Here is a 26,427-nt window from a genome sequence, read left to right as displayed (position 1 = left end):
TCTTTCCCTTTCTTTTCTTGATACCAAATTAGGGATTAAAGAGAAGAAATTATTTCCAAAGGTAAATAAGAACAGTAGAAAAATTATTTCATTCCATATGCTAGCCTGGTTAAGTTTTTCCCTCATGGCTTCTATTTATCTCTACAAATAACCTAACTTCTCAGTGCCAACACCCTAGCATGGTTCAACTAGTTCACCCTCATGTGTCAATGTTTCTGGTAATAATGATTTCCAGAACTCAGACACTGAAATACAATTTTTCCTTTCTGTATGAAAATTAGGTTTTTAAAAGCAATATTATGTTATCATGGAAATGTTTTAATAGACAATAGATACAACTAGAATATCTAAATTCATAATGCTACATTTTGATATTCTCAAAATTTCCCTTGAAATTAGTTTTCACTGACATAAAGCAAACTTATTATTCATAATAGTTCTTAGAAAACAATTATGAACATAGTATGCAAAATAAGATGAGTCACAAGTTTATTCTACGCTTTTTCTAGAATAGGTATTCAGTTCTGTAGAAAAAATGCACACATTACCTTTATTAATATTTACATTTCTGTAAACAAAATTGGCAAAACCTCACCCCCAAAACTAAGAATTTTTATACATATTCTTAAAAATTTCAAGAATATGATCTTCATTGCTTCTGAAAGGTATTTATTTTTTTAAATCTAAAAACCAGAAAATGTAGAAGTTGAAGGGGAAGAGAAAAACACTGATAACAGATTTGAATTTTCCTCTTCCCAAATATCTAAAACATCACATATACCATTGTTTTCGGTGTAGCTTGTGAAACCCAAAAATTCTGACTTTTCTTCACTGGTTTGAAATAAGTCCAGTAGAGATTGTACTGATGAGCTACAAATTCTGTTTTCTTCTTGTGTAGTAAGAAATTCAGTTCTTTTCTTATCTAACTCCACATTTGGTTCCAGATTTTCTTTTTTATTTCTTCTAAATAGTATTTTCACTTTCCGATGGATTTTACCAGAAGGTAAACTATCCATATTCTTGATGTCACATGGGTTGGGTTCCTCAGTAGGGCTTTGGGATGGAGCCTTTGCCTGAATTGTTAGGTGCTTCTGTGAACTGTTTATTGCTAACAGATCAGAATCATGATGAAATACTGAACGAAGGTCCTTTTCCTTCATATCCTCTGCTGGAAAAAGCACAGTACCTGACTTTTGTTTTGGTTGAGATGAACTATTATCTGTACTGAAATGAGAAACTTGTACAGATGCCTGTTGCCTATGTGGACGGTGATCCACCCTTACTTCTAAGTCATTTTCATTTATAATTAATTTATGTTCAGGAACATCAAGAATGCATTCCTGTTTATTTTTATATGGAGATAGAGATATAAAATTTAGAGATATAAAATTCTCTTTTATGTCATCTTCAGATAGATTTAACATGGAACATTTATTAGATGTTTTATCATCATGTCCTCTTAATTCACTTGAAGGATGTGGGATGTGTTCTGAAGTAGACATAAACTTTTGTTCAGGTTCCTGGGTTTCTTTATCCAGGAAACCGTGCTCCATCACTTGTACATTTTCCCTGGAGTTTTTCTGAGAAGTATGTTGTAATTCCATCCTTTCTTTAGGTTCAGACTTTTTCAAAACATTTGCAGTAATAGGAGAAAGGGATCCAACACTGTATTTTATTCTTTAGAGGAAAAAGAAAGAAAAAAATTAAAATTGCTATCAAAAATTCCTGAGTATTTAAAAACTAAATTAGTAAAAATCTTTAAAAACTGTTTATTAAACTTATTTAACTTAGAAAACACTACAAAAATATAGAACTTTTACTATTTAGCCACATTTACTTTAGATGCTTTTATTTTTTTGGCCGCGCCATGTGGCATGCAGGATCTTAGTTCCCCAACCAGGGGTCAAACCCATGCCCCCTGTGGTGGAAGTGGGGAGTCTTAACCAATGGACTGCCAGGGAAGTCCACTTTAGATGTTTTTAAAATAATAAAACTTTACAGATATAGCTAAAAACTTTAGTGTGCCACTCTTCATCCACATTCTTCCACTTCCTCCCAGAGGTAAGCAGTATCTTGACTTTGGTATTTAAAACTACTTTGATCATATAAATCAAAAAAAGATGATAGTAAAGGAATTTGGGTCTGTTCCTAATTTTTTCACTATCCTGAAAAATTTCTTAATTTCTATGCTTTGATTTACATTAATGTTGACTTAGCATGTGGAGAATGAGTATTGGGAAACCTAAGGCAGAAATGGATATTTATTTATATTTAAAAATAAACAATCCAATATTATAGTGAGCCAGAAACCTTATATCATTATACTTCTAAAGATGACAAGTTAGTAATCCTTAAGTTTCACACACAGATTTGACCTGAAACGCTCTTCTTCATGGAGCCTCTTAATACCCTTGGGATGCTAGTTTGTATTAGGCAATCATAAATTACAAAGAGAAAAAAACTTAACAGCTCACTAATTATGTTTTATGTTATACATGTCACAGATAATGAAGAGAAATATAGAATTCCACCTGCCCCTTCAAAACCAGAATGGTTCCTTTTCTATTTATTTTGTTGATACTTTCACTTAAGACTCCTCTTGAACAAATGGATATAAAACGTAAAAACACTAGTCCAACATCACTCTTCTTTAAAGTCCAGAGATGTTTTAAGTGACTTGTCTATAGAGATAAAAATTGTGCAGATAATAAGACAATTAAGGAATAAACCAGTTTATATATAAGTATTAGTTCAGAATTTTGCTGCAGAATGAGTTTTTAGGGAATTCTAAATTCTTACAGTAGCCCATGTAAGTTTTAATAGTTGGAAATATGCTTCCTCTCCAAATATTAAATCAGTCATGAACAATCATTCTGAATGTTACAGAAATAAGAGGTTTAGGAACTGTTCTACCCAGATATAGCCAAAAAACTTTCTAATTAATTTTCAGGAGCTGTAGCTTGGTATCATATTTGTAGTCTTCTTTATGCCTTAAGATTGGTCTAAAAACAGATATAAGGACTTAAACAACCTATTGAGTTATTACCAATTCTAGGGTATATTCATATGAAAAGCATTTCGTTTTTAGATTTATGGGAATAATCTTAATGAGGCTCATTTTGTCAATGTACAGTTACTGTATACTGAACATCACTGTATTCACACTTTATGCAGCTCGGGCCAAATCTGTTCTGCCATCTATTTATTTTTTGTGGTTCACAAAGCCTAAAATATTAACTATATGGTTCTTTATAGAAAAAGTTTGCCAACTCCCCTTTTAGATTATGTTAAGAAGAGAGCCTTAAAAGTAATAATAAGAGGGCTTCCCTGGTGGTGCAGTGGTTGAGAGTCCGCCTGCTGATGCGGGGGACGCAGGTTCGTGCCCGGGTCCAGGAGGGTTGCGCGTGCCACGGAGTGGCTGGGCCTGTGGGCCGTGACCGCTGGGCCTGCGCTCCACAGTGGGAGGGGCCGCAGCAGTGGGAGGCCCGCGTACCCCCCCCCAAAAAAAAGTAATAGTAAGGTAAGCATTTTTGGTGGCGGTGGAGGAGGGAGAGAAAAGCAGCAATCAGTTCTTAACCATATTTCTATGCTGAAAATATAATCCTTCTAAGAACAGAAAACATTGGATTTATTTTTAGTTTAATGGTTTAATATTCTTGTAAAATTTAAAACTTGGGTTGATAATTACCTTTTATTTTTAGGCATGTCCCTTTCATATTCCACAAAGTCAAACACTAACTTAGATATAATGTCATCAACAACTTGATAGTGATTACTCTGCGCAAAGTTTCTGTGTTGCTCACTTAGAAGATGCTAAAATAAAACAAAAAAGTATATAAATCATAATTATATTTTAAAGTAGATACTTTTTTCTAATATTCCCATGCCCCTAAAATTAAGTATCTAATAACTACTCCAAAAAATATCCTTTATCAGAACTTAAAATAAGTAGAATAAAAGTAACTGCTGAGAAACCACTAAAAGTACTTTGGTTTTTAGTCTTCCATTTTTCAATCAGAAAAGTCAAGTACTAATGAATTAGTAGTTTAAGGGAACTGAAAACCAGTGAGCTACATCAGAAAATGAAGATAAAGCTGAAGAAAAACAACAGTAACATATAGCATTTAGAGTGTGCTAATATTTTTGAAAACAATTCTCTTTACTACTTTATTTTATCCTTATGCAGTTACCACTAAGTAATAAGTAAGGTAGGGCTTATAAAATATTAAATACATGAAATGTTATATAACATACAAGAATCCAAAACAAGAATCTAGAAGAGAGATTAAGTAAAAAAAGATGAAGTACAACTAATGCTGGGAAGAATAAAAAAAATTTTGAGAATGAGGGAATAAATGATCTCAATTACCCAGTGCTTATGACTGAGTACCGAGAGGCTTTTCTCAATCTTAAGGGTGGTTAAGAACAAAAGTCAACAAGTTCAGTGTATTGGGATAAAACTCAGAGGAAACAAAGTTCCTTCTGAATAGGTGGAATCTCCAGGCTAATTCTATCATTTGTCTATCAGCTGATCAGGAAATTGTAACTAGAAGCCTGTATCAAGGTGATCATGGAAGAACCTCATTTCTGTTTCCCTAGTTTCATATCATTTTAACTTTTTTTTTGGTTATCCATTTTATTATTTTTTAACATCTTTATTAAAAACATGGGAACGCTTCACGAATTTGCGTGTCATCCTTGCGCAGGGGCCATGCTAATCTTCTCTGTATCGTTCCAATTTTAGTATATGTGCTGCCAAAGTGAGCACTGATTTTAACTTGTGATGATTTAATTTTAATTCCAAAAACGAAATTCTTCACTGGTCACAAAAAATACAGTATTCTGGAATATAAACGTATTCCTTCCTTGCTTGCAAAATTTACCATATACAAATTATGTATGCCCAGTAATGTTAAAACTAATGAGAAACGAAACATTAACTTTCTAAGTTCAGATTCTGTTTATTCATGTTCTTGGATGGAAAAATAACTAACTGAACTAAGAAAAACAACTTCCAACTTTTGTGTAGTTCCTCTCTACCTCCACTAACTCTTTTTATTCGTCCTTTAAGTCTTGATTTAAATGTCACTTTCTCAGTTGAGCCTTCCTTGTCCCTCATTCTACATTCAGTACTCTATTACCACTGCACTTCATACTTCACTTTTCATCCTACTTGCAAATACATGTTTCATATCTATTTCCTCTGTCAGACCGTAAGATGGTAAAAGGGTAGGGAATATATCTGCCCTGTTTGCTGCTTAATTTCCTGTGATCAAATTTGTTAAATGAATGCCTCGACACAGGTGGAACTGAATCACTGTGAAATCAAAGTTTCAAAAAACAAAATCTTTTCTATATTCTTAGTGACTAGGGATCATATACATGAAAAACTGTAAAAAAAAAAAAAAAAAAAAAAAAAAGAAAAATGAAAAAATATCCATCACAGCCTCTACTTTGATTTTCCTTTCTTGTGGTTGATTTTTAGCCCCAACATCCTCTGAGCATCAAATTAGGATCCACAAACTAATATTAAGGAAAACATCCATTTTAGATTAATTTATTGCAACAGCAAAGTAAAATTTCAGGACCAATCTACAATTTAAATTTTCAAAATGATTTTTGGGAAGGGCAAATATTTCTGAGAAAGTTCAGCTTATGATTAAAAATAATTTTAAACTAACTGTATTTTTATACTTTATTATATAAACTGAACACAAAAAACTGACACAAACTTTCAGTTATAAAACAAACTTCCAATTTAGAATCTGAAGACAGAGGTAGTTTATGGATCAGATATTTTCAAATATTTTTTCTCAACTTTCCCACCATCTTCTACCAAAACCAAGCACCAAAACAGACCGTCCTAGTATTTTAAGAATTAACAATTCAAACAATAATAGCTAATATTTAATAAGCACAGTGCCAGGTACTGTCCAAAGTCTCATAGACAGACAGGAAGCCAGGATCCAAACTTGGGCTAGCCTGGATCCAAAGCTCTTGCTCTTTTTATCAGTTTACAAATTGTAACTTCCCATTTTTAAAACTTTCTCTTCATCCCATATATATTTTCAACCATTTCTCTTTCTGCTATTTCAAAGAACTGTCTCCACTTTCTTCTCATCCTCCCATTAGTAAATCACTTGCCCATTTTTTAATTGTTAAGGCCTGAAGCATGCAGTGACCCATGACCCACCCTCTCCCTCCCAACATCCAAACCACTGCACATCCCCTTGGCCCCGCCTTTACAGTCATATCCGAAAGCTGACTTCTATCACCATCACTCAGTCCAACATCTGTTCTTTGATCCCATCAATCAGTTTCACTTAGCACTTTTGCATTGCTTATTTCAACATTCACAAGTCTTGTTCCCTCAACTTCTCTCAGGTCTCTACTCAAATTACCACCTCATCAGTTAGGTATTCCTTGTCTAGTCTAAATAAATAGCAACACCTTCATTCCTGCTTTATTTTCTCATAGCACTGATCTAATGTTCTCTCTATATTCTTCACTATTCTCTTATCCTGTGGTTAGCTCTCTCTCCTCCCCTTCCATAGAATGTAATCTTCACAAGGGTTGCGAATTGGTCGCTTTTGTTCAATGCTGTTCACCCAGAGCAGCAATTGGTACACAGCAGGTGCTCAATAAATATTTGTTGAGTGCATAAAAATGATTTTTCAATACACATTTCCCCACTTTGGGTTCTTAAGATTCAAGATAATTCTATCAAAAAGAAGTATCTACTACTTAATAATTACCAAGTTGTAAACCACAATCAAAAGAATAAGCTAAAATTTAAACAGCAAATATTATTCATAGTTTTAGAAATATCAACCCTCTAAATACAAAATCACATTTACAGTATCGAGATCTTCGTATTTCTGCAAGCAACATTCACAATATCCCTTTTTTTTCTTCTCTTTTAACTGGAGTTGAACTGGGATTCCACCACATTTATCAGCATCTGTTTGGATCCTGATAGAAATATATGGTAAAAGATTAACCACTGAATGTAAGGAATAATTTTAAAAAATTTAGTCCTCAACTATCAAACAGCATCTGCCATAATTTGCAGAGATTTACATAAACAAATACTTTTAGCCATTTTTCTTTTTAAGAAATTGAGAAGCAAACTGAGAATGTAACGATTATTCTGGAGAATATCTCAGATCACTGAAAAGAAACAACACATTTGAATTATTTGCAAATATTTTTAAGCACCCCCCCCCCACAGCCCCCATCTAAAGTGTCTAAATGTGACATACTTGAAAAAAAGATTCAGACTTTAAATCTAGCAAAGGGGCATTAAAAATATCCAGGGGAGAAAGCACAACAGTGATTAGACACACACACACACCATGGCATTAAATGAATTATTTTAAGTATTTGTTTAAAAAGATAAAAAATTACTTGACGGTTAAACCAACCTTAGTTTAACCTGAGTTTGCTTTTGGGTGGTAGATGGCTTATCTACATCAAATGGGCTGGAGGGCTTCTGAACAGAATAGTTTATAAAAGGCATACTGGTCAGCTGAAGATAAAATGGCCTATAAAGCCTAAAAGAATAAAAAGACGGATACATGAGAATATTTATGACGAAAGAAAACATGTTTCAAAACATCTTTCAAAACTGAAACTTTGTATCCACATATAAAATAAGTAACTCCCCATTCTCTCTTCCCCACCAGCCCCTGACAATCACCATTCTACCTTGTTTCCATGAATTTGACTACTCTGGGTACCTCATTAGGTGGAATCAGCAGGTAGTATTTTCCTCTTATTTCATTAAGCATAATGTCCTTAAGGTTGATCCATGTTGTGGTATGTGTCAAAATTTCATTCCTTTTTAAAGTTGAATAATATTCCATTGTGTGTATATACCATATTATCCATTCATCTGTTGATGAACATCTGGGTTGCTTCTGCCTCCTGGCTATTGTGAATAGTGCTGCTATGAACATGCATGTGCAAGTGCTTCTTCTAAACCCTGTTTTCAGTTCTTTTGGATATATACTCAGAAGTGGAGTTGCTGGATCATACAACAAGCAGTTCAAAATTTTTGAGGACTCTCCATACGGTTTTCCATAGTGGTTACACCATTTTCTAATCCCACAAGCTGTGCATAAGAGTTCCAATATCTCCACACCCTCACCAACACTTTTTTCTTTTTAAAATAGTACCCATCCTAATGGTTGTGAGGTAATAGATTTCTCATTGTGATTTTGATTTGCATTTCTCTGATGATTAGTAATGTTGAACATCTTTTCATATGCTTGTTGGCAATTTGGGTATGTTTGGAGCAATGTCAAGTCCTTTGCCCATTTTTTTAATTGGGTCATTTGATTTTCTGTTGTTGAGTTCTTCATATTACCATCTTATTAGATATATAACTTGCAACTATCTTCTCCCATTCTGTGGTTGCCTTCTCACTGTTATGTCTTTTGCACATAGAAATTTATAATTTTGACATAGTCCAATTTAGTTCTTTTGCTTCTGCTTTTAGTGTCATATCCAAGAAATTACTGCCAATTCCAATGTCACAAAGCTTCCCCATTTTTTCCCTAAGAGTTGTATAGTTTTAGGTCTCTGACTCATTTTGAGTTAATTTTATATATTGTATAAAGTAAGGGTCCAACTTCATTCTTCTGCATGTGGCTATCTAGTTTTCCCAGTACTGTTTATTAAAAAGACTGTCCTTTCCCCACTGAATATTCTTGGCATCCTTGTCAGCAATCATTTGATCATATATATAAAGATTTACTTCTGGGCTCTTTATTCTATTCCACTGGTCTATACATCTGTCTTTATGTCAGTACCAAACTGTTTTGATTACTACAGCTTTGTAGTAAGTTTTGACATTGGTTAAGTGTAGACCTCCAACTTTGTTCTTCATTTTCAAAATTACTTTGGGTGTTCAGCATCCCTTGAGATTCCATATGAATTTTAGGACAGATTTTTCTTTTTTTGCAACAAAAGTCACTGGGATTTTGATAGGGATTGCATTAAATCTGTAGATCACTTTGGGTAGTACTGACATCTTAAAATATGAAGTCTTCCAATCCATGAACATGGGCTGTCTTTCCACTTATTGATGCTTCTCTAGGCCTAATTTTTTTTTTAAATATTTATTTATTTTTATGGCTGTGTCGGGTCTTAGTCGTGGCACATGGGCTCTTTGTTGCGGCATGCAGGCTTTCTCTTCTCTAGTTGTGGTGCGTGGGCTCCAAAGCATGTAGGCTCTGTAGTTTGCAGCACATGGGCTCTATAGTTGAGGTGTGAGGGCTTAGCTGCCCACAGCATGTGGGATCTTAGTTCTCCAACCAGGGATTGAACCTGTGTCCCCTGCATGGGAAGGAGGATTCTTTACCACTGGGCCACCAGGGAAGTCCCTCCAGGCCTAATTTTAAATTGTACTTTTTTTTCTCACAGTAGCACACTTAAAAAAAAGAAGTGTTCAACACAGCTTTGTCACCTCAGTGAGCACCCAAGAGAATTAATCACACATGTCTAAATGAGTAACTAGAATGTCAAGAGAAAGAAATCTAATTCTCCCCATGCCAAATTAGTCTACTTATATCTGTAGTCTTCATTAAGATTATTCTATAGAGCTTCAGAATGAGTTTGGGAAAACTACCAAATTAGATGTTATACTCAGATTTTGTATTTCCAAGTAGTAACTAATAATTTCTTTTTTACAAATGTAGATGCAGTCTTTAAGTAGTAGTTCTAAATCATATAGTATTACCTTTAGCCAGAGAATGGTTATTTGAAATACTGAAAAATGAGCTGGTCTTGTGATTGCTCTAAACTAGATTTTCAAGGAATTATTATCTAAAACCTACTGAAACTTAATTCAGTCCTTGAGCACAAAGTAATGCTACTTTTTGAAACTCTGCCACATGCATATTAGTATCATATAAATCTAGCGTAAAGGGACCTAACAGTATTAGCGGGAACAGTTTAATTAGTTAGATTTTCTCCTTTAATATTGTATTTAAATCACACAGATTGAATTTAAGATACTTACTGGCTTACATCTTCCACCTTTACAAAAGGCTTTTTGAGTCTACCTGCTTGGGAATATACAAAACATGATATTAGATGCTTAAAAATCCAGATTTTTTTTTTTTAAACAAAACTACTCTGGCTAAAATAATCCAACTATGTATCCATTATCCATTTCATTTCAATTTGAAGTTTTCAGCCTCAGTTAAGGTGTCCTACAATTATAAATCCATTTCCAAAATGACAGGAGCTCTGTCTATATTCTGCGATTCTTGAATGGATCTCCTAAAAGATCTATAAGCAGAATTCAGGATTTTGAGCTAGAACAGGAAAAAAAATTTAACTTTTATGTTCACTAATCTCTAACTGAAATGTAACATGTCCTTCAATTTTGCATATAAGCAAAAGAATCACACAGTAGTATTAGCAGGGCTTGTAATTTTTATTTATTTATTTATTTAATTTATTTGTTTTTGGCTGTGTTGGGTCTCCCTTGCTGCGCACGGGCTTTCTCTAGTTGCGGCAAGCAGGGGCTACTCTTTGTTGCTGTGCGTGGGCTTCTCATTTCAGTGGCTTCTCTTGCTGCGGAGCATGGGCTCTTGGTGTGCGGGCTTCAGTAGTTGCAGCACGTGGGCTCAGTAGTTGTGGCTCACGGGCTCTAGAGCACAGGCTTAGTAGTTGTGGTGCACAGGCTTAGTTGCTCCGTGGCATGTGGGATCTTCCTAGACCAGGGCTCGAACCCGTGTCCCCTGCATTGGCAGGTGGATTCTCAACCACTGCGCCACCAGGGAGGCCCAGTGCTTTTAATTTTGATATCAGTTGAAACATATTTTCATATCATATTAGTTACTACAAATATCTCAAAGCATCATTTACACTCATCACTTCAAAACAAAATTAAAGTAGCAATTATAATCACTGCTAGAACTTTTTAATGTGTAATAAAAACAAGTATATAACTATTTTATACTGAAAAATATTCTGATAACTGAATTTCAATATAATTAATTTTCTTAGTAATATAATGATAAGAAAAAATGTTTTAAAAATCATTATTCTAACAAAGGTCCATAGGCTTTACCAGACTGCCATAGGGGTCAGTGTTCTAAAGAAAAAAAAAGGCTAAGAACCACTGAAAAAGTCATTTAAAGGGTTGGTTACATGATTTTTTAGAAGTTTTTATATGTTTTATTCTATTTTCTAAAAGCAAAACAAACACCCTTAAGGAAATCAAAATACTTACTTCTTGCTTTCTGTGTGCCAATACTTACTCTTTTCCCCTAAAAAAAAAATTTATATATATATATATAAACATATATATGGTGAAAACAGTGGGCTTGAAAGTACAGTGAAAACAGCTACTGCAATTGCTCAATATCCTCAAGATTAAAAAATCATATAGGAAAACAACTAAATAAAGGAAGGGTGATTATTGCAGTTTCATGGGGAAAAAAAGAGAAAAAGCTGCTTTTCAAAATCAACTCAACCAAAGAAATGAAAGAAAACAAAGATCATTCAGGAATTAAAGATTTTAGCCAGTGGTATGGAACTTAGTAATACAAGCTCACTTTTACAATACCCTCAACAAATATTTTGCCTTTTAGCTATAATGTCTTCACAGAAAGAAATGAACCAATAAAGAAAAGGCATGGTTAGTAAAATAATCTAAAAATAGTCATGTAAGTTATTTTTATGCCCTCATTCAGCAAAACCTTTGTGATAAACTCATCAAAGGAATTAGTAAAAAATTTATTAGCCTGTCAATTCCAGTCAAGAAGGAATATGTTCAATATGGTCCCTCTCCACTGATGACAATAAAAACTCTGGACAAAATTCAATAAGCAACTACTTGAGGACTAAAAGTAAACAAAAGCAGATATATTGCAGAAGAAAGACAAAACTTGGAGAAGCTAACTTTAAGGGGGTACATTTCCCATCACCCCCCTCCCCCTTTTCTCTTGCAATGTCTCCTTAAGAATGGACCTCTAGTCATGAGATTCGCAGCAATAGCAGAGCCAGTGGCGATTACTCCTATACAAACCCTATCTTTTTGGCCACAAAGAATCAGGATAGAGGCTCCTGCCGTTAGAAGAATACAAAGGGAATCCCTGTATTATTTCCTCTTTCTTTTTTCTCACAGTTCTGACCTGAGAGTGGGCCCCAGGTACGAAACTGCAGCTGTAAAGGTGCCACAGGCAGCCAAACTTGGAAGCAATCAAGGTGTCTTTCAAAAGGTAAATGGGTAAACTGTGGCACATCCAGATGATGGAATATTCATTGATAAAAAGAAATGAGCTATCAAGTGATGAAAAGATATGGAGGAACTCTGAATGCCTATTACTAACTGAAGAAGCCAATCTGAAGAGGCTACATACTGTATGATTCCAACTATGTGGTATTCTGGAAAAAGTAGAACTATGATGACAGTAAAATGATCAGTCTTGCCAGCAAATATTCTTAACTGGCAACCACAGGATCCTTCCAAAATACCTATCCAACCAGGTTACTCTCCTATTATCTCTCAATAATGTTCCAAACACTTCAAGATAAAATCTAACTTGCTTTATAGAGCGTGCAAGGTCCATCTGAACTTGCTAATTTTTCTAGCTTCATTTCCTGTCACTTTCCCACTCAAAGATCAGGTTGTATTATACTGCAGAAAATTTCCAAAACATGCCATCCTACTTATGGCTTCATGTCTTTATATACATTCTTCTATAACATTTGTTTACCTTTTAGGTTCATTTAAGGATTAGGTGAAGAAACAGTGGACCACACAAGAATGTTCTGAGATATGAGAACTATAAGAAAGCAAAGGGGGCCTCCCTGGTGGCGCAGTGGTTGAGAGTCCGCCTGCCGATGCAGGGGATACGGGTTTGTGCCCCGGTCTGGGAGGATCCCATATGCCGCGGAGTGGCTGGGCCCGTGAGCCATGGCCGCTGGGCCTGCGCATCCGGAGCCTGTGCTCCGCAACGGGAGAGGCCACAACAGTGAGAGGCCCGCATACCGCAAAAAAAAAAAGAAAAAAAAAAAAAAAGAAAGCAAAGGGAGGAGAGAAGTTCCAGATGAAAGTAAGTTCAAGGAGGAAGTGAACAATAGCTGAGAGAATCAATATGACTGGTTTTTAAAAAGTGTACACTTGATTTGCCAAATTGGTCAGTAGTTTTATACCTCATAGGTTGAAGAGTGAATGGGAAGTGTAAAAGTGGAAATGTGAGATGTCTGGATAAATGAAGACTGAATAGTTGGTAGGGACGAGAGGTCAAGGAAGGTTTTATTGTATTTGTTTTAAAGCAGAGGTCCCTAACCTTTTTGGCACCAGGGACCAGTTTCATGGAAGACAATTTTTCCACAGGGGTGGGGTGGGGGGCTGTTAGTTCAGACAGTAATGGGAGTGATGGGGAGCGGCAGACGAAGCTTCACTTGCTCGCCTGCTGCTCACCTCCTGCTCTGTGGCCTGGTTCCTAACAGGACCCCTGTTTTAAAGGATAGAAGAGGCTTGATTCTATATAGAGGGTTTGAGGGGGAAGCTAGTTAAAAGGGAAGAAACTGAAGATATGGAACATTAGGTGTAACAGATAACAATGCCCAATGCACTTGTTTAACAAATATTTTGTGGTCAGGCCACACAGTCAAACTATATGACAAGATTTATAGAGCAGTTGAACAGTAAGCCTACTTCCTATTTATGTTCCCAGAAGGAGTATATTATACATACCAGGAGCTTCTCATGTAATATGTTAATTGTGCTGTTTTCCTTCAGAATGAACAAAAATATGTTTTCTTGGTTGTAGCAGCAACCAAAGAAGAAAAGCAAAACTATGCCACCATCCCTGGAACAACTTTTACCTCATGAGTAAATCCTAAAGTAAAATGATATGCAACAATTTATTCAAATGACGGAAACATGCATATAGTACACAGGATTACTCCTAGGATATTCTGGCAGTAATATTTTCCACTTGGCAAAAAAATTTATAGATACATAAATAAAAACCAAGCTTACCATTTTCTTTAATTAGTTTAAAAATTAAGGAAAATAACATACCCCATCTCTTACAGAAGTACTTGATTTCTTGAGTAAATACAATTCTTTTTTCTTTTGTTCAATGTAGCATCTAATGTCTTTATTAAAAGAAAGAAGGGTTTAAGATTAGCATTTTTACCTTTGCAGTTAACCACTGCTATTTTTATAATTGTAGTAAATTTAGATGAAAGAATTACCCTTACAGGTATCTCTTGCTATCAGAATTCTATCTAAAATTAGGAATGAAGAGACAGACACTTATAACAAATATTGTCAAAAGCAATAATAAAATCCTTACCATCAATATGAAGAATTTTTACTCCCCATGATAAGGCATTTGATAATATACTGTTTGAAGGAATAAAATCCTGTTAAAAAAAAAGTTTGATAGTTTTTTATAGGAAATTACTATTTTAAATGAGCTAAATTAAAAATATTATCTGAAGCTTAATGTCACTGAGATGGTTATTCAGAACAGACCCTATACAGTTACAATAGCCATGAGGACATAAGTTTTTTTCTTCTGAAATTTCTAAAACCATTTCTGTTTAATATACTCCCATATTCTTTTTTTTTTTTTTTTTTGTGGTACGCGGGCCTCTCACTGTTGTGGCCTCTCCCGTTGCGGAGCACAGGCTCCAGACGGGCAGGCCCAGCGGCCACGGCTCACGGGCCCAGCCGCTCCGCGGCATGTGGGATCTTCCGAGACACGGGGCACGAACCCGTGTCTCCTGTAGTGGCAGGTGGACTCCCAACCACTGCGCCACCAGGGAAGCCCTACTACCATATTCTTGACAATTAATGTACCCTGTAGCCTTACAGTTAATAGTTTCAAGAAATTATTTCTTTTAAAGACACAAAAATGCCACAGGCTTCAGAAGTGTCCAGTAATATTTTAAAAGGCCACAAGATGGAGGCGTTTCTTCATGAAAAGCAGATTCTGTTCTTTATGAGATACCTGCTGATATTTAGGCTTTTCCTATTAAAAATGAGGAAATGATTTCAAGAACATCTCTCTTTTACACTTCAGTTTTTTTTTTTTTTTTTGCGGTACGCGGGCCTCTCACTGCTGTGGCTTCTCCCGCTGCGGAGCACAGGCTCCGGACGCGCAGGCCCAGCGGCCATGGCTCACGGGCCCAGCCGCTCTGCGGCATGTGGGATCCTCCCTGATCGGGGCACGAACCCATGTCCCCTGCATCGGCAGGCGGACTCCCAACCACTGCGCCACCAGGGAAGCCCCCTACACTTCAGTTTTTAGTAATAGAATATACACTGTGAATTTTTAAAATTCCTACTTACATGGTCCTTGATAGCTTTTTCAACTAATAATTTTCCTCTGCTCAAACACACCTATAAAAAGACCAGAGAACAATAGTTATAACATAGTGCCTCATTGGAAAAAATTTTAAAAAGATAAAATAGCTAAAGCAAGTAGATAAAATTTAAAGATGAATTTTAATATAAATATGAAATTTAAAATACATAAAGTTTATTTGTACAAGTGTTAATGACCATCAACATAATAAATGTACAGTAAAAAGTGATTTCCTTAGGGTCTTTGTTTGTAGTAAGATCTTGTATTAAAAAGTTTGTTTCTTCTTTTTTTGGTAGAGCCTAAACTCAGCTTAATGAGACCCAAGGTCAGTTCTGTAGTAAATGTCATTCAACATGAAAAATAAAATAGGTTGATCTGAAATTCTATCTGTAATTTAAATAGTAAGTTTACATTTTAATTTCCTTTTTAACCAAAGATCTAAGGATATGAGTAAACCATATATACTATTTTTACATAGTATTTCACTTTTTAAACAAAACACTAGGAAAAGCAGTTGAAACGCTAATAGCAGCTTTTAATTTGGAACTAGTCACTGGTGTACAACCTTGTTCCTCAGAAAAGCATTAACTGAAAGAACGCATGAGGCTTCCTTGGTCTCTTCTTCTTTGACTTTTTTTCTTCTTTGTATTTGTCTCTTTTTTTTCCAAGAGGTATCTTTTATATAACAATCACTTCTTTTTTTTTTTCCTTTTTGCGGTACGCGGGCCTCTCACTGTTGTGGCCTCTCCCGTTGCGGAGCACAGGCTCCGGATGCGCAGGCCCAGCGGCCATGGCTCACGGGCCCAGCCGCTCCGCGGCATATGGGATCCTCCCAGATCGGGGCACGAACCCGTATCCCCTGCATCGGCAGGCGGACTCTCAACCACTGCGCCACCAGGGAGGCCCAACAATCACTTCTTTTATCTGTTCTCCCCCGCTCCCATTTTTCCCTGCTTTCCAAACGGCTGCAGTAGATAAGTTGGGGAGGATATTTTTTTTTTTTTTTTTTTTTCTTTTTGCGGTATGCGGGCCTCTCACTGTTGTGGCCTCTCCCGTTGCGGAGCACAGGCTCCGGACGCGCAGGCCCAGCGGCCATGGCTCACGGGCCCAGCCGCTCCGCGGCATATGGGATCCTCCCAGACCAGGGCACGAACCCGTATCCCCTGCATCGGCAGGCGGACTCTTAACCACTGCGCCACCAGGGAGGCCCGGGGAGGATATTTTTTAAATTTATTTTTAAAATTTATTTATTATTTATTTTTGGCTGCATTTGGTCTTTGTTGCATTGCACGGGCTTCTCACTGTGGTGGCTTCTCTTTTTGCAGAGCACAGGCTCTAGGTGCGCAGGCTCAGCAGTGTGGCTCGCGGGCTCTAGAGCACAGGCTCAGTAGTTGTGGCGCACGGGCTTAGTTGCTCCGTGGCATGTGGGATCTTCCTGGACCAGGGATCGAACCTGTGTCCCCTGCAATGGCAGGCAGATTCTTAACCACTGTACCACCAGGGACGCCCTGGGGAGGATATTTTAAAATAATTAATTTCAATCTACAAATGAGATAAACACTATTTTTCAATCTCTTTCCCTTTTCATACCCAATTAAATCAATTTAATTTATCCTTCACTGTATCTTACAACTTACTGGCAACTGAGTGGTAGGGATATGATGTTAGTAATTCTAGTACAGGGGTTGGTAAACTTTTTCTTTAAAGGGCCAGATAGTACATGTTTATATGGCTCTGCAGGCCATATAGTCTCTGTTGCAACTATCCCATTCTGCCTTTACAGCAGTAAAGCAACCAGTCAATATGTAAATGAATGGTATGTCTCTGTTCCAATAAAACTTTACTTATGGACAATGAAATTTGAATTTCACATAATTGCCACTTGTCACAAAGTATTCTTTGGAATTCTTCCCCAACCACTTGAAAATGTGAAATCCATGCTTAGCTCGCAGGCTGTAAAAAAACAGGCGGCAGGCTGGATTTGGCCCATGGGCCATAGTTTGCTTACCCCTGCTCTGAGGCAAACAAAAGGTTTCTATTCTTTCTTTTAAAAATGATCTGCTGTCACTCTTTAGTTGTAAATTACTCTAAAAATAAAAGCCATCACTAAATGCAAGGGCATATTTTAGGAATCAGAGTGTGACTACACAAGCACTATTAGGAGAAAAATCACCTTTCTGTATACAACAGCAACCTTATTAATGACTGGAAAGCCACACTTAATGTAGATATTATTCTACCTAAGTGAACTCTGCTATCAGCCCACTCTTGAAAATTATAAAATCCTGTAGCCTTTCCCAGAGTCTCAAAGCATATTTCAGAGACTTACTGTATCTGGAGACTTAAATGAACTTCCATCATGGCTGGGATGAGGTGATGTGGTTTCTGCAGTATATGCAGATTCTGGACTTGGTACAGGAGAAATTTGTCCCAAGGTTTGTGCAAATTTAGCTTCCTTTTTATTTGAAATAAGATAACTGATATCTTTGCTGAGAAATTCTTCAACTCGCTAAAGGAAAACAAAGTATTTTTAAGTAAGTCATATAAACCATAAACTGTTTCATACGCTAGGCACAGTAGAAAATGCCAATTTGATGCATTTTAATATTCTAAATTTCTATACTGTATTATTCTGAACCTAGAGTTCTGAGAAAGTACAATGAGAATTCTAATAACACAACAGCACGTAGTTTATATATCATAATTAGTTTAATCCACATAACAACCCATAATACTAATATTATCCTTATTTTGTGGAGAAGAAAACAGAAGTTAAGTGACTTACCTTGAGGGTTACACCAGTAGTAAGAGAATTTGGACACAGGTACTCTTTTTTTTTTTAACCTTAATTTTTTTTAATTGAAGTATAGTTGATTTACAACATTGTGTGAACACAGGTATTGTTTCATATCCATGCTCTAAAGCACTACTGTCCAATAGAACTCACTGTAATGATGGAAATGTTCTTTATCAGCATTGTCCAATATGGTAGCAACTGCCACACGTGACTAGAGTACCTGAAGTGTAATTAATGTGACTGAATTTTAAACTGTGTTAATTTTAATTAACTTAAATTTCAATAGCCACATGTAGCGAATGGCTACAATACTGGATAGCACAATTCAAACTTAGAAAGTTATAACATCTTTCCTTAAGACTTCAACTATTAAAAGGTAGGAAACCCTTACTTTTAAGAGTGTATGACTGAGACTTCCCTGGTGGTGCAGTGGTTAAGAATCTGCCTGCCAATGCAGGGGACATGGGTTCGATCCCTGTTCCAGGAAGATCCCACATGCCGTGGAGCAGCTGAGCCTGAGTGCCACAACTACCAACGCTGGGGGCCCTAGAGCCCAGGCGCCACAACTACTGAAGCCCGAGGGCTCTCAGGCCCCCGTACCACAACTACTGAGCATGCTGCAACTACTGAAGCCCACACGCAGCAATGAAGACCCAACGTAGCCCACCCCCCACCCCCCAAAAAAGTGTATGACTGCTTTGAAGAGAATTTCCCTAGTTTGAAAACCACTGCCATCCAAAGGCAGGAAAATGAAGTAGAAAAAATACTATTAATCATTAACTATTTGCATAAATGAGAGACTCAAAATATTTTAAGCAGCTGTATCTAATTTCTGTAGGGTCTCACAACATAAATGAAGATAATAAAAAATGAAGCAAAGTATAGAATTAGTTAATTTCATCTAAGCATTAAGCACAATTTGTTGCTAAGACCAGGAGCTGCCTTGGTTAAATGCAAATCATTACTTCCTTTTTTTCTGAGTAACATTTTCATCCACCAGTAAATAAAGTACCTTTATATATTCTAAGGATGACAGACTCAAATGCCCACAAGGGCCAGCAAGAATACAAATGAACAATTACACATCAAATACTCTTTTCATCTCCATAAATATGTGGCCCCAGCACTGCCAGAGCTTCCAGTTTTTCAAGAGAAGCCCAATCTCCCACCCATTAAAAAAAAAAATTGTGATAAAATACGTAACATAAAATTTACCATTTAAGCCATTTTTGAGTGTACAATTCAGTGGCATTAAGTATATTCACAATGTTGTATAACCTTCCCCATTATCCATCTCCAGAAGTTTTTCATCATTCTAAGCTGAAACTGTACCCATTAAACAATAACTCCCCATTTTCCCCTCTTGCCAGCCCCCTTTTTCTTTAAGTAAATTTATTTATTTGTTTATTTTTGGCTGCATTGGGTCTTTGTTGCTGTGCACGGGCTTTCTCTAGTTGAGGCGAGCGGGGGCTACTCTTTGTTGCGGTACGCAGGCTTCTCATTGCGGTGGCTTTTCTTGTTGCAGAGCATGGGCTCTAGGGTGCACAGGCTTCAGTTGTTGTGGCACACAGGCTCAGTAGTTGTGGCTCGCAGGCTCTAGAGTGCAGGCTCAGTAGTTGTGGCGCACGGGCTTAGTTGCTCTGTGGCATGTGGGATCTTCCCAGACCAGGGCTTGAACCCGTGTCCCTTGCATTGGCAGGTGGATTAACCACTGCGCTACCAGGGAAGTCCCTTGCCAGCCCCTTTTAATGCTTACTTTTCTGTTTCTATGGATTTGATAATTCTAGGTACTTCATATAAGTGGAATCCTGTATTTGTCCTTTTGTGTCTGGTTTATTTCATTTAGCACAATGTTTTCAAGGTTCACTCATGATGTAGCATGGATCAGAATTCCATTCCTTTTCAAGGTTGAGTAATATTCCATTGTATGTATAAACCATGTTTTGTTTATCCATTCACCTGCTGATTAACATCTGGGTTGTTTCCACCTTTTGGTTATTGTGAATAATGCTGCTATGACCATGGGTATACAAGTATCTCTTCAAGACCCTGCTTTCAATTCTTTTGGGTATATACCCAGAAGTGGAATTGCTTGATCATATGGTAATTCCATTTTTAATTTTTTGAGGAAACAACATAATGTTTTCCATAGCAGTTGCACCATTTTACAATCTCACCAACAGTTCACAAGGGTTCCAGTTTCTCTACATCCTCACCAACACCTATGTTGATAGTGGCCATCCTAACGGATGTCAGGTGGTACCTGTGTTTTTTTTAATTGAAATATAGTTAATTTACAGTGTTGTGTTAGTGTCTGGTGTACAGCAAAGTGATTCAGTTATACATATATATATATATATATTCTTTTTCATATTCTTTTCCATTATAGTTTATTACAAGATATGGAATATAGTGCCCTATGCTATACAGTAGGACCTTGTTTACCTATTTTGTATATAGTAGTTTCTATCTGCTCATTTCTAACTCCTAATTTACATCCTCCCCCGACTCTCCCCTTTGGTGATCATAAGTTGGTTTTCTATGTCTGTCACTGTTTTTGATTTGTATTTCCCAGTGATTAGTGATGTTGCACATCTTTTCATGTGCTTATTGGCCATCTGTATGTATCTTCTTTGGAGAAATGTCTATTCAAGTCCTTTGCTCATTTTTTAATTGGGTTGTTTTTTGTTGAGTTGTAGTAGTTCTTTATATTCTAGATATTAATCACTTATCAGATGTATGAGTTGCAAATATTTTTTTCTCTCATCATGTGGGTTGTCTTTTCACCCTCTCGATAGTTTCCTTTGATGCACAAAATCTTCTCATTTTTATTAAGTCCAGTTTACCTATTTTTTCATTTGCTGTCTGTGCTTTGGGTGTCATAGTCAAGGACTCAACGCCAAATCTAACGACTTGAAGATTCTCCCCAATACTTTCCTCTATGGATTTTAGCTCTTACATTTTAGATCTTGATCCGTTTTAATTAATTGTAGCACATAATGTACAGTAAGGGTACAACTTCATTCTTTTGCATGTTGATATTAAGTTTTCCTAGCATCAGTTGTTGAAAAGATTATCCTTTCCCCACTGAATGGTCTTGGCACCCCTGTTGAAAATCAGCTGACTATATGAGAGGATTTCTGGGTTCTCTCTTCTATTGCATTGGTCTACATGTTTGTCCTTATGCTAATACGACACATTTCCCTTGGTTTTCCATTTCCTGTACCTCGAGTTATAAGTCTTTAATAATGAAAAATATCTTTTACAATCTGGTCCCAATGTAACACTGTTTCTTGCCATATCCCCCATCTAAATCCCAAGCTCAAGTCATACTCTAATATTAGCAGTTGCTCAGACAAACCACACAGACCTATATTTTAAATATGTTCTTTCCTCTATTTAGTTTGTTCATTTTACCTGGTATATTCCTACTAGGTTTTCAAGACTCAGCTCAAATTTTATTGCTGCTATAAATCCAAAAGGCAGAGTTAATATTTCCATTTCTGTATTCTAATGGCAATTTCTACATAACTTCTGTTAAAGCACTGACAATGCTATACTGTAATTTATTTATTTAGGTTTCTGATGTTCCCATAGACTGAGAATTCCTAGAGGATTAGACTACATCTTATTTTTGCACTCCCCAGCATCTAAAATAGTGCTAGCATATGGGAGACACTGGTGGAATAATTTCTGAATGAATTTCCATATGCCCAAATCATAACCATTCTTCAAAGCTGAGTTCAACTTGTGTCTGTACAATGGCCTCCAAGATTCCTTAGCTGGAAGTAAATCTTTCCCTCTTATAACATTCTATATTACAATTAATTGTACCAGTGCCATCTCTGCTTAGATTAGAAATTGAGGGTGGGATGGACATCAGATTCATTTTTGAATCTACCGAAATACTTAATACTTTGTCTTGTACTGTTGACTTAGTTTTATCATGGCCTTTAATTTATTAGCTACTGTGGAATCTAGGTCTTTAAAAGAGTAAACTCAAAACTTATCTTCTGATGACTCAAGGTCACACTGAACATCCAAAACAAGTAATTCTGTCCTCAAGTTCATGAGGGCAGAACTATGCCAAGGTATCTTACCCTACATCTCTTTTCTTCTCCAGCTGTCTTATTTTAGCCCAAACTGTTTAGATATGGGCCTAAGCATGGTTGGTTTTACAACAGCAACCTTTCCTGCCACTATCAGAGATATTCCCCCATTATGTCAGCACTTCACTGATGTGCTCTCAGTGGTTGAATCTTCAGAAGTGTACTCTCCAAATAAAAGGTGTATTTAGGGGCTTCCCTGGTGGCGCAGTGGTTGAGAGTCCGCCTGCTGATGCAGGGGACACGGGTTCGTGCCCCGGTCCAGGAAGATCCCACATGCCGCGGAGCGGCTGGGTCCGTGAGCCACGGCTGCTGAGCCTGCGCGTCCGGAGCCTGTGCTCCGCAACGGGAGAGGCCGCAACAGTGAGAGGCCCGCGTATCTCCAAAAAAAAAAAAAAAAAGGTGTATTTAGATGTTTTCATTCAGACTAGAAAAAACAAATGCATAAAATGGACAGTTTAAAAAAAGATGACACTGTTAATAACCTGAGGCAAAATAAATTACAAATGGTTAAAGGAACTAAGTAATCCTAAAAATTAATAAGCACAGTCCTTTCGCGGAAGATCAATATTTAACTACACATTTCTTAAAGTTGAATCTTAAAACTTAAATTAGTGTATAGAAATCAAAGTTCCTTTATAGCTCCCATACGAGATCTTCGTAATAGTCTTTTTCAGTGATAGAAATAGTACTGTGCTAGGACAGAAATCATGACATCATGAATTATTGGAAAGATGGTGTGGGGGGAGATCAGAATTTGATTAAAAAAATCTTAGGAAAAATTAAAGAATAAAGTCAATTAATCAAATTCAGTTGAAAATCCACAGCTTTGGGGAAAAATCTGGAAACTTATGACATTAATATTCTCCTCATTTCATTAACCTACTTCAAACCATTTTAGGATACAAATTTGAAGTGTATAAAACCAACTTTCAGCTCTCTCTCAGCTATTATCTAACGCATAAGTGAATTCAAAATTTGTTTCTTGCAAGTGCCTCAGGAACTGCTATGGGGATGAGAGGAGAGAGAAAAAGGGGGTAGGGCAGGCAGTCCCTGCACTAGCTTCTACACTGCTGTTTCAGCTACAGCAATTCCCTTTTTATTGACTTCACACATTGGACTTCTGAACATGATTTTGTTTGAAGGGTTCCACTGCTAAAAACACAAATCTAAAATTACTGACTTAGATTAGAAGGATTAATGAGTTTTTCCATCATATTTAAGAAAGCTCTCAAACCATATCAGATAGCTACTTTGTAGCCACTGATTGCTAGAGGAACAGAATGGTGCAGTAGCATGTGAGTCCAGGTATTAGGCTGATTCTACCCTGGGTCAGTCACTTACTTCTCTGGACACTTACGTACTTAATTTTTAAAATAAGGGATCTTTACTCAATGATGGCAGGTTATAAAACCTGAACTTTAGGAATGCAGTCATATGGTCATTATGGTACATACTACTACTATGACAAATGTGTTACAATGTTTTATTTTAAGAAAATGAATAGCAAAAAAGTAGAATAGCTTTTCAAAGACAGTTAAGTAAAGTATCATCAATAAACGATTCCAAAAAACTTGTTACATGTTCTGCAAGTTTCTATTCTAGTAATGGCAGGATTTGTTCATATTATTCAAAAAATGTTAACCATGACAAAGTGCAGCAGAAATCTTTGAAGCAGGAATAATCAGGAAATAAATTAATAAAATCTTAACCTTGCTAAAATTTACCCAGTATTACCCTTAATCCTAAGAAAATCTTAGAATTTTACCTAAATTTTCTAATTTCCTAATCATTTACTCAATGTGTAAGGTAGGAAAGAAGCACGTTTTTCATATTTATAATCCAAAATCGTTCCCTTAATGACATTCATTCTGTTGAGACTGTATCAGTCAAGAGAAATTTTAACTCTTTGTGGTTTGAACAGGTTTTCCTTGTTCTATAAATAACATCTTACTTTTATGTAGCTTCCCAATAATCATAATCAAGGAGTTCCTGCCATCTGGAGAACATCCCAACATTACAATGAGAAGGCAATCAGCAATTCCTCCAGGACAAGGGAGTCTCATTTTTCACAATTGTGAACTTCATACCAGACTAATAATCACAGAAACCTCAAAGTTTTGTCAGCCTACAAAAGGTTAAAACAAATGACTGTTCATTAATGATAAACAGCTGATAAAAATTTTAAGCTTGGTGCTTATAAAAGTTTTTTTCCAAAAGGAAAATGTTAAATGATTACAAATTAGAAAGTTTTCCTTTTTTGTTACAGTGTATGGTTTTGACTTACCCCTCCCAGATCCTTAATGTCCTTTTGCAGTTTTTCAGATATGGTGACAGAAGGTAAGTCAATGTAAAATACTTTACCCCAGAGTGGCTTATATTTGGATTTTTCTGGTTTGTTATCAGTTTTCAGAGATTTCAAAGATGGTCGGTTTTTTTCATTTTTGACTTGGATTCCACCTATTGTTTAAAAAACTTAGAATTAGATCATGTTTTACGCAGACAGAAAATTTCTACTGTTTTAAAAGTATTTGTTTATATGATAATATCACAGAGAGAAAAATCTTTATAATCCTACTAATTTAGCAGTCATTAACATTTTAATATATTTCTTTGTATTATCACTTAGGATAAAGGCAAAATACTCTATTTTAACAGATACTATATGTCGTAAAACGACTACTATTCACAGTTAACAGTTGACTCTGCAGGAAATATTCATGTGTTTATTCGTGTTTTATGCATTAAGGCAGTGAACTATGTAAAACCAATTTGAAAGAGTTTTCCTAGTATGTAAACTGCATGGAGTATTTACTCAATAAATACTCATGGAGCGTCTGCCATTCTGTTGAACACTCACAACTGGTACTTAAAATGTTGAACATTTAATAATACAAGAAACCTGTTACTCAGAATGACCTAGACCTCAAAGGTTCCTGACTGCTCAAGGTTGAGTTTCACATAGAGTCGGTGTATATATTAAGAAGAACTCAATGGTCCATTTGAAGAACCGAATCACCATTCATTTCATTCTTTCCTTTGAAAACATATCAGATCCAAACAGCTGCTTAAAAATTAACTTTAAGAACTCAATCTGTTCATAAGTAGGAGACCACATATACACACTATACATATCAATATATACCCACACACACTATACATGTTAAAAAGAAAAACAGGCTGCAATACTTTACCAAATAGAAGTGATTGAAAATGAAAGTTTGCTCGTTCCTGTCTGTAATGTTGAAAACAGCAAAGGTGTGTTTGAAATACAAACACTTTCCCTCAACTTCCTGAGTAAGGCCAAAAATCCACCCATAATCACCCAGTTTAATCAGGAAGCGAAAAGCCCCGAGCACATCTGCATTTAAATCGAGGCTCAAGCGGCAGCCTCAAAGGCTCGCAGCATCTGTGGGAGCCCCGGCGGGTTCCCGGGTCCCGCATTGTCTTCTAGTTTTATAACCGACGGCGCTACGGGGAATTTGCGGCCGAGGCTGGAGCGTGGAGAGCGCCAGGGGCCGGGCCGGGATCCGTTCCCTTCCTAAGGCAAAACCCTGAAGCGAGCCTTCCTTCAGGCCAGAGCAGGATGAACGTGTCAGAAGAGAAAAGAAGCAGAGATCCAGCGCGAGAACTCTGAAGAATCAATTATGGAACCAGGAGGGAAGGAAAGGATTAAAGGGACTGCAGCCGGAGGAGGGGCTTCGTACCCTGGAAATGTCCTCTGCTGTGGATCCTCATGGCTCTGGAGTTCATGGCAGCCGCCCGGCACCTACATGCTGGGTCCGGAGAGGGTGTCGCGCCGGGCGGCCGCGGAAACACGGCTCCTCAAGGCCCGTTGACCGGCCGGTAGCCTCTTCCCTTCCGCTGGCCACCACACCCACGCAGTAGAGGTGCCGCGTCTGCCCGCCGGGTTTCCGGGGGCTGAATGCGGCCTCCGGGCGCGAAGGAGGAAGTGGCAAAGCAATAACGAGTGGGCTGCGGCGGTTGAAAATTTGAAAACGCGTCACGCGACCGCGGCGCCGATACGCGCGCCCCGCCCCGCCTCGCGCTCTCCCCCATGTGCTCGCGTCGCGCGCCCAGCCCCTTGGTGCCCGCCTCCTCGCGCTGCGCAACCGGCCCCTCACACCCCGCCTCCTCGCGCCTGCGCCCCGCCCCCACGGTCCGCGTCTCCGCCCCTGCG

The 26,427-nt window shown here is 37.2% G+C and overlaps 1 protein-coding gene and 1 non-coding gene across 4 annotated transcripts; both read right to left on the bottom strand.

Annotated features, from left to right (window-relative positions):
* Positions 1-401: 401 nt before the first annotated feature.
* Positions 402-26,214, bottom strand: DBF4 (DBF4 zinc finger). Of its 3 annotated transcripts, none has more exons than XM_060108561.1 (12): positions 25,955-26,214; positions 24,535-24,707; positions 17,674-17,853; positions 15,329-15,379; positions 14,328-14,397; positions 14,051-14,127; positions 11,246-11,282; positions 10,025-10,067; positions 7,425-7,553; positions 6,858-6,972; positions 3,689-3,813; positions 404-1,677 (listed from the first exon to the last, which is right to left on the bottom strand). In XM_060108561.1, exons 1-12 carry the CDS (start codon positions 25,998-26,000, stop codon positions 684-686), a joined length of 2,040 nt encoding a protein of 679 aa, XP_059964544.1. In that variant the 5' UTR covers positions 26,001-26,214; the 3' UTR covers positions 404-683. The 3 variants fall into 3 exon arrangements, with proteins under 3 accessions (XP_059964545.1, XP_059964544.1, XP_059964543.1); XM_060108560.1 differs by having other exon boundaries at positions 405-1,677; positions 10,025-10,070; XM_060108562.1 differs by lacking the exon at positions 17,674-17,853 and having other exon boundaries at positions 402-1,677; positions 10,025-10,070.
* LOC132496520 (U6 spliceosomal RNA) lies at positions 4,662-4,768 on the bottom strand. The gene has a single exon (XR_009533421.1). It is a non-coding gene; the product is annotated as a U6 spliceosomal RNA (small nuclear RNA).
* Positions 26,215-26,427: the final 213 nt, after the last annotated feature.

The sequence above is a fragment of the Mesoplodon densirostris genome, chromosome 9, assembly GCF_025265405.1.
Source record: "Mesoplodon densirostris isolate mMesDen1 chromosome 9, mMesDen1 primary haplotype, whole genome shotgun sequence".
NCBI lineage: Eukaryota > Metazoa > Chordata > Mammalia > Artiodactyla > Ziphiidae > Mesoplodon > Mesoplodon densirostris.
Note: the sequence above shows the minus strand (reverse complement) of the source record. Positions and strands in the feature narration are given on the sequence as shown.

Coding starts and splice junctions, on each gene's coding strand:
- DBF4 (XM_060108560.1), bottom strand. CDS start 26,000: ATGAACTCCAGAGCCATGAGGATCCACAGCAGAGGACATTTCCAGG. Junction 15,380..17,673: donor CATTTAAGTCTCCAGATACA/GTAAGTCTCTGA, acceptor GTCTTTTTATAG/GTGTGTTTGAGCAGAGGAAA. Junction 7,554..10,024: donor AAGGTGGAAGATGTAAGCCA/GTAAGTATCTTA, acceptor TTATTCTTTTAG/GCTTTATAGGCCATTTTATC.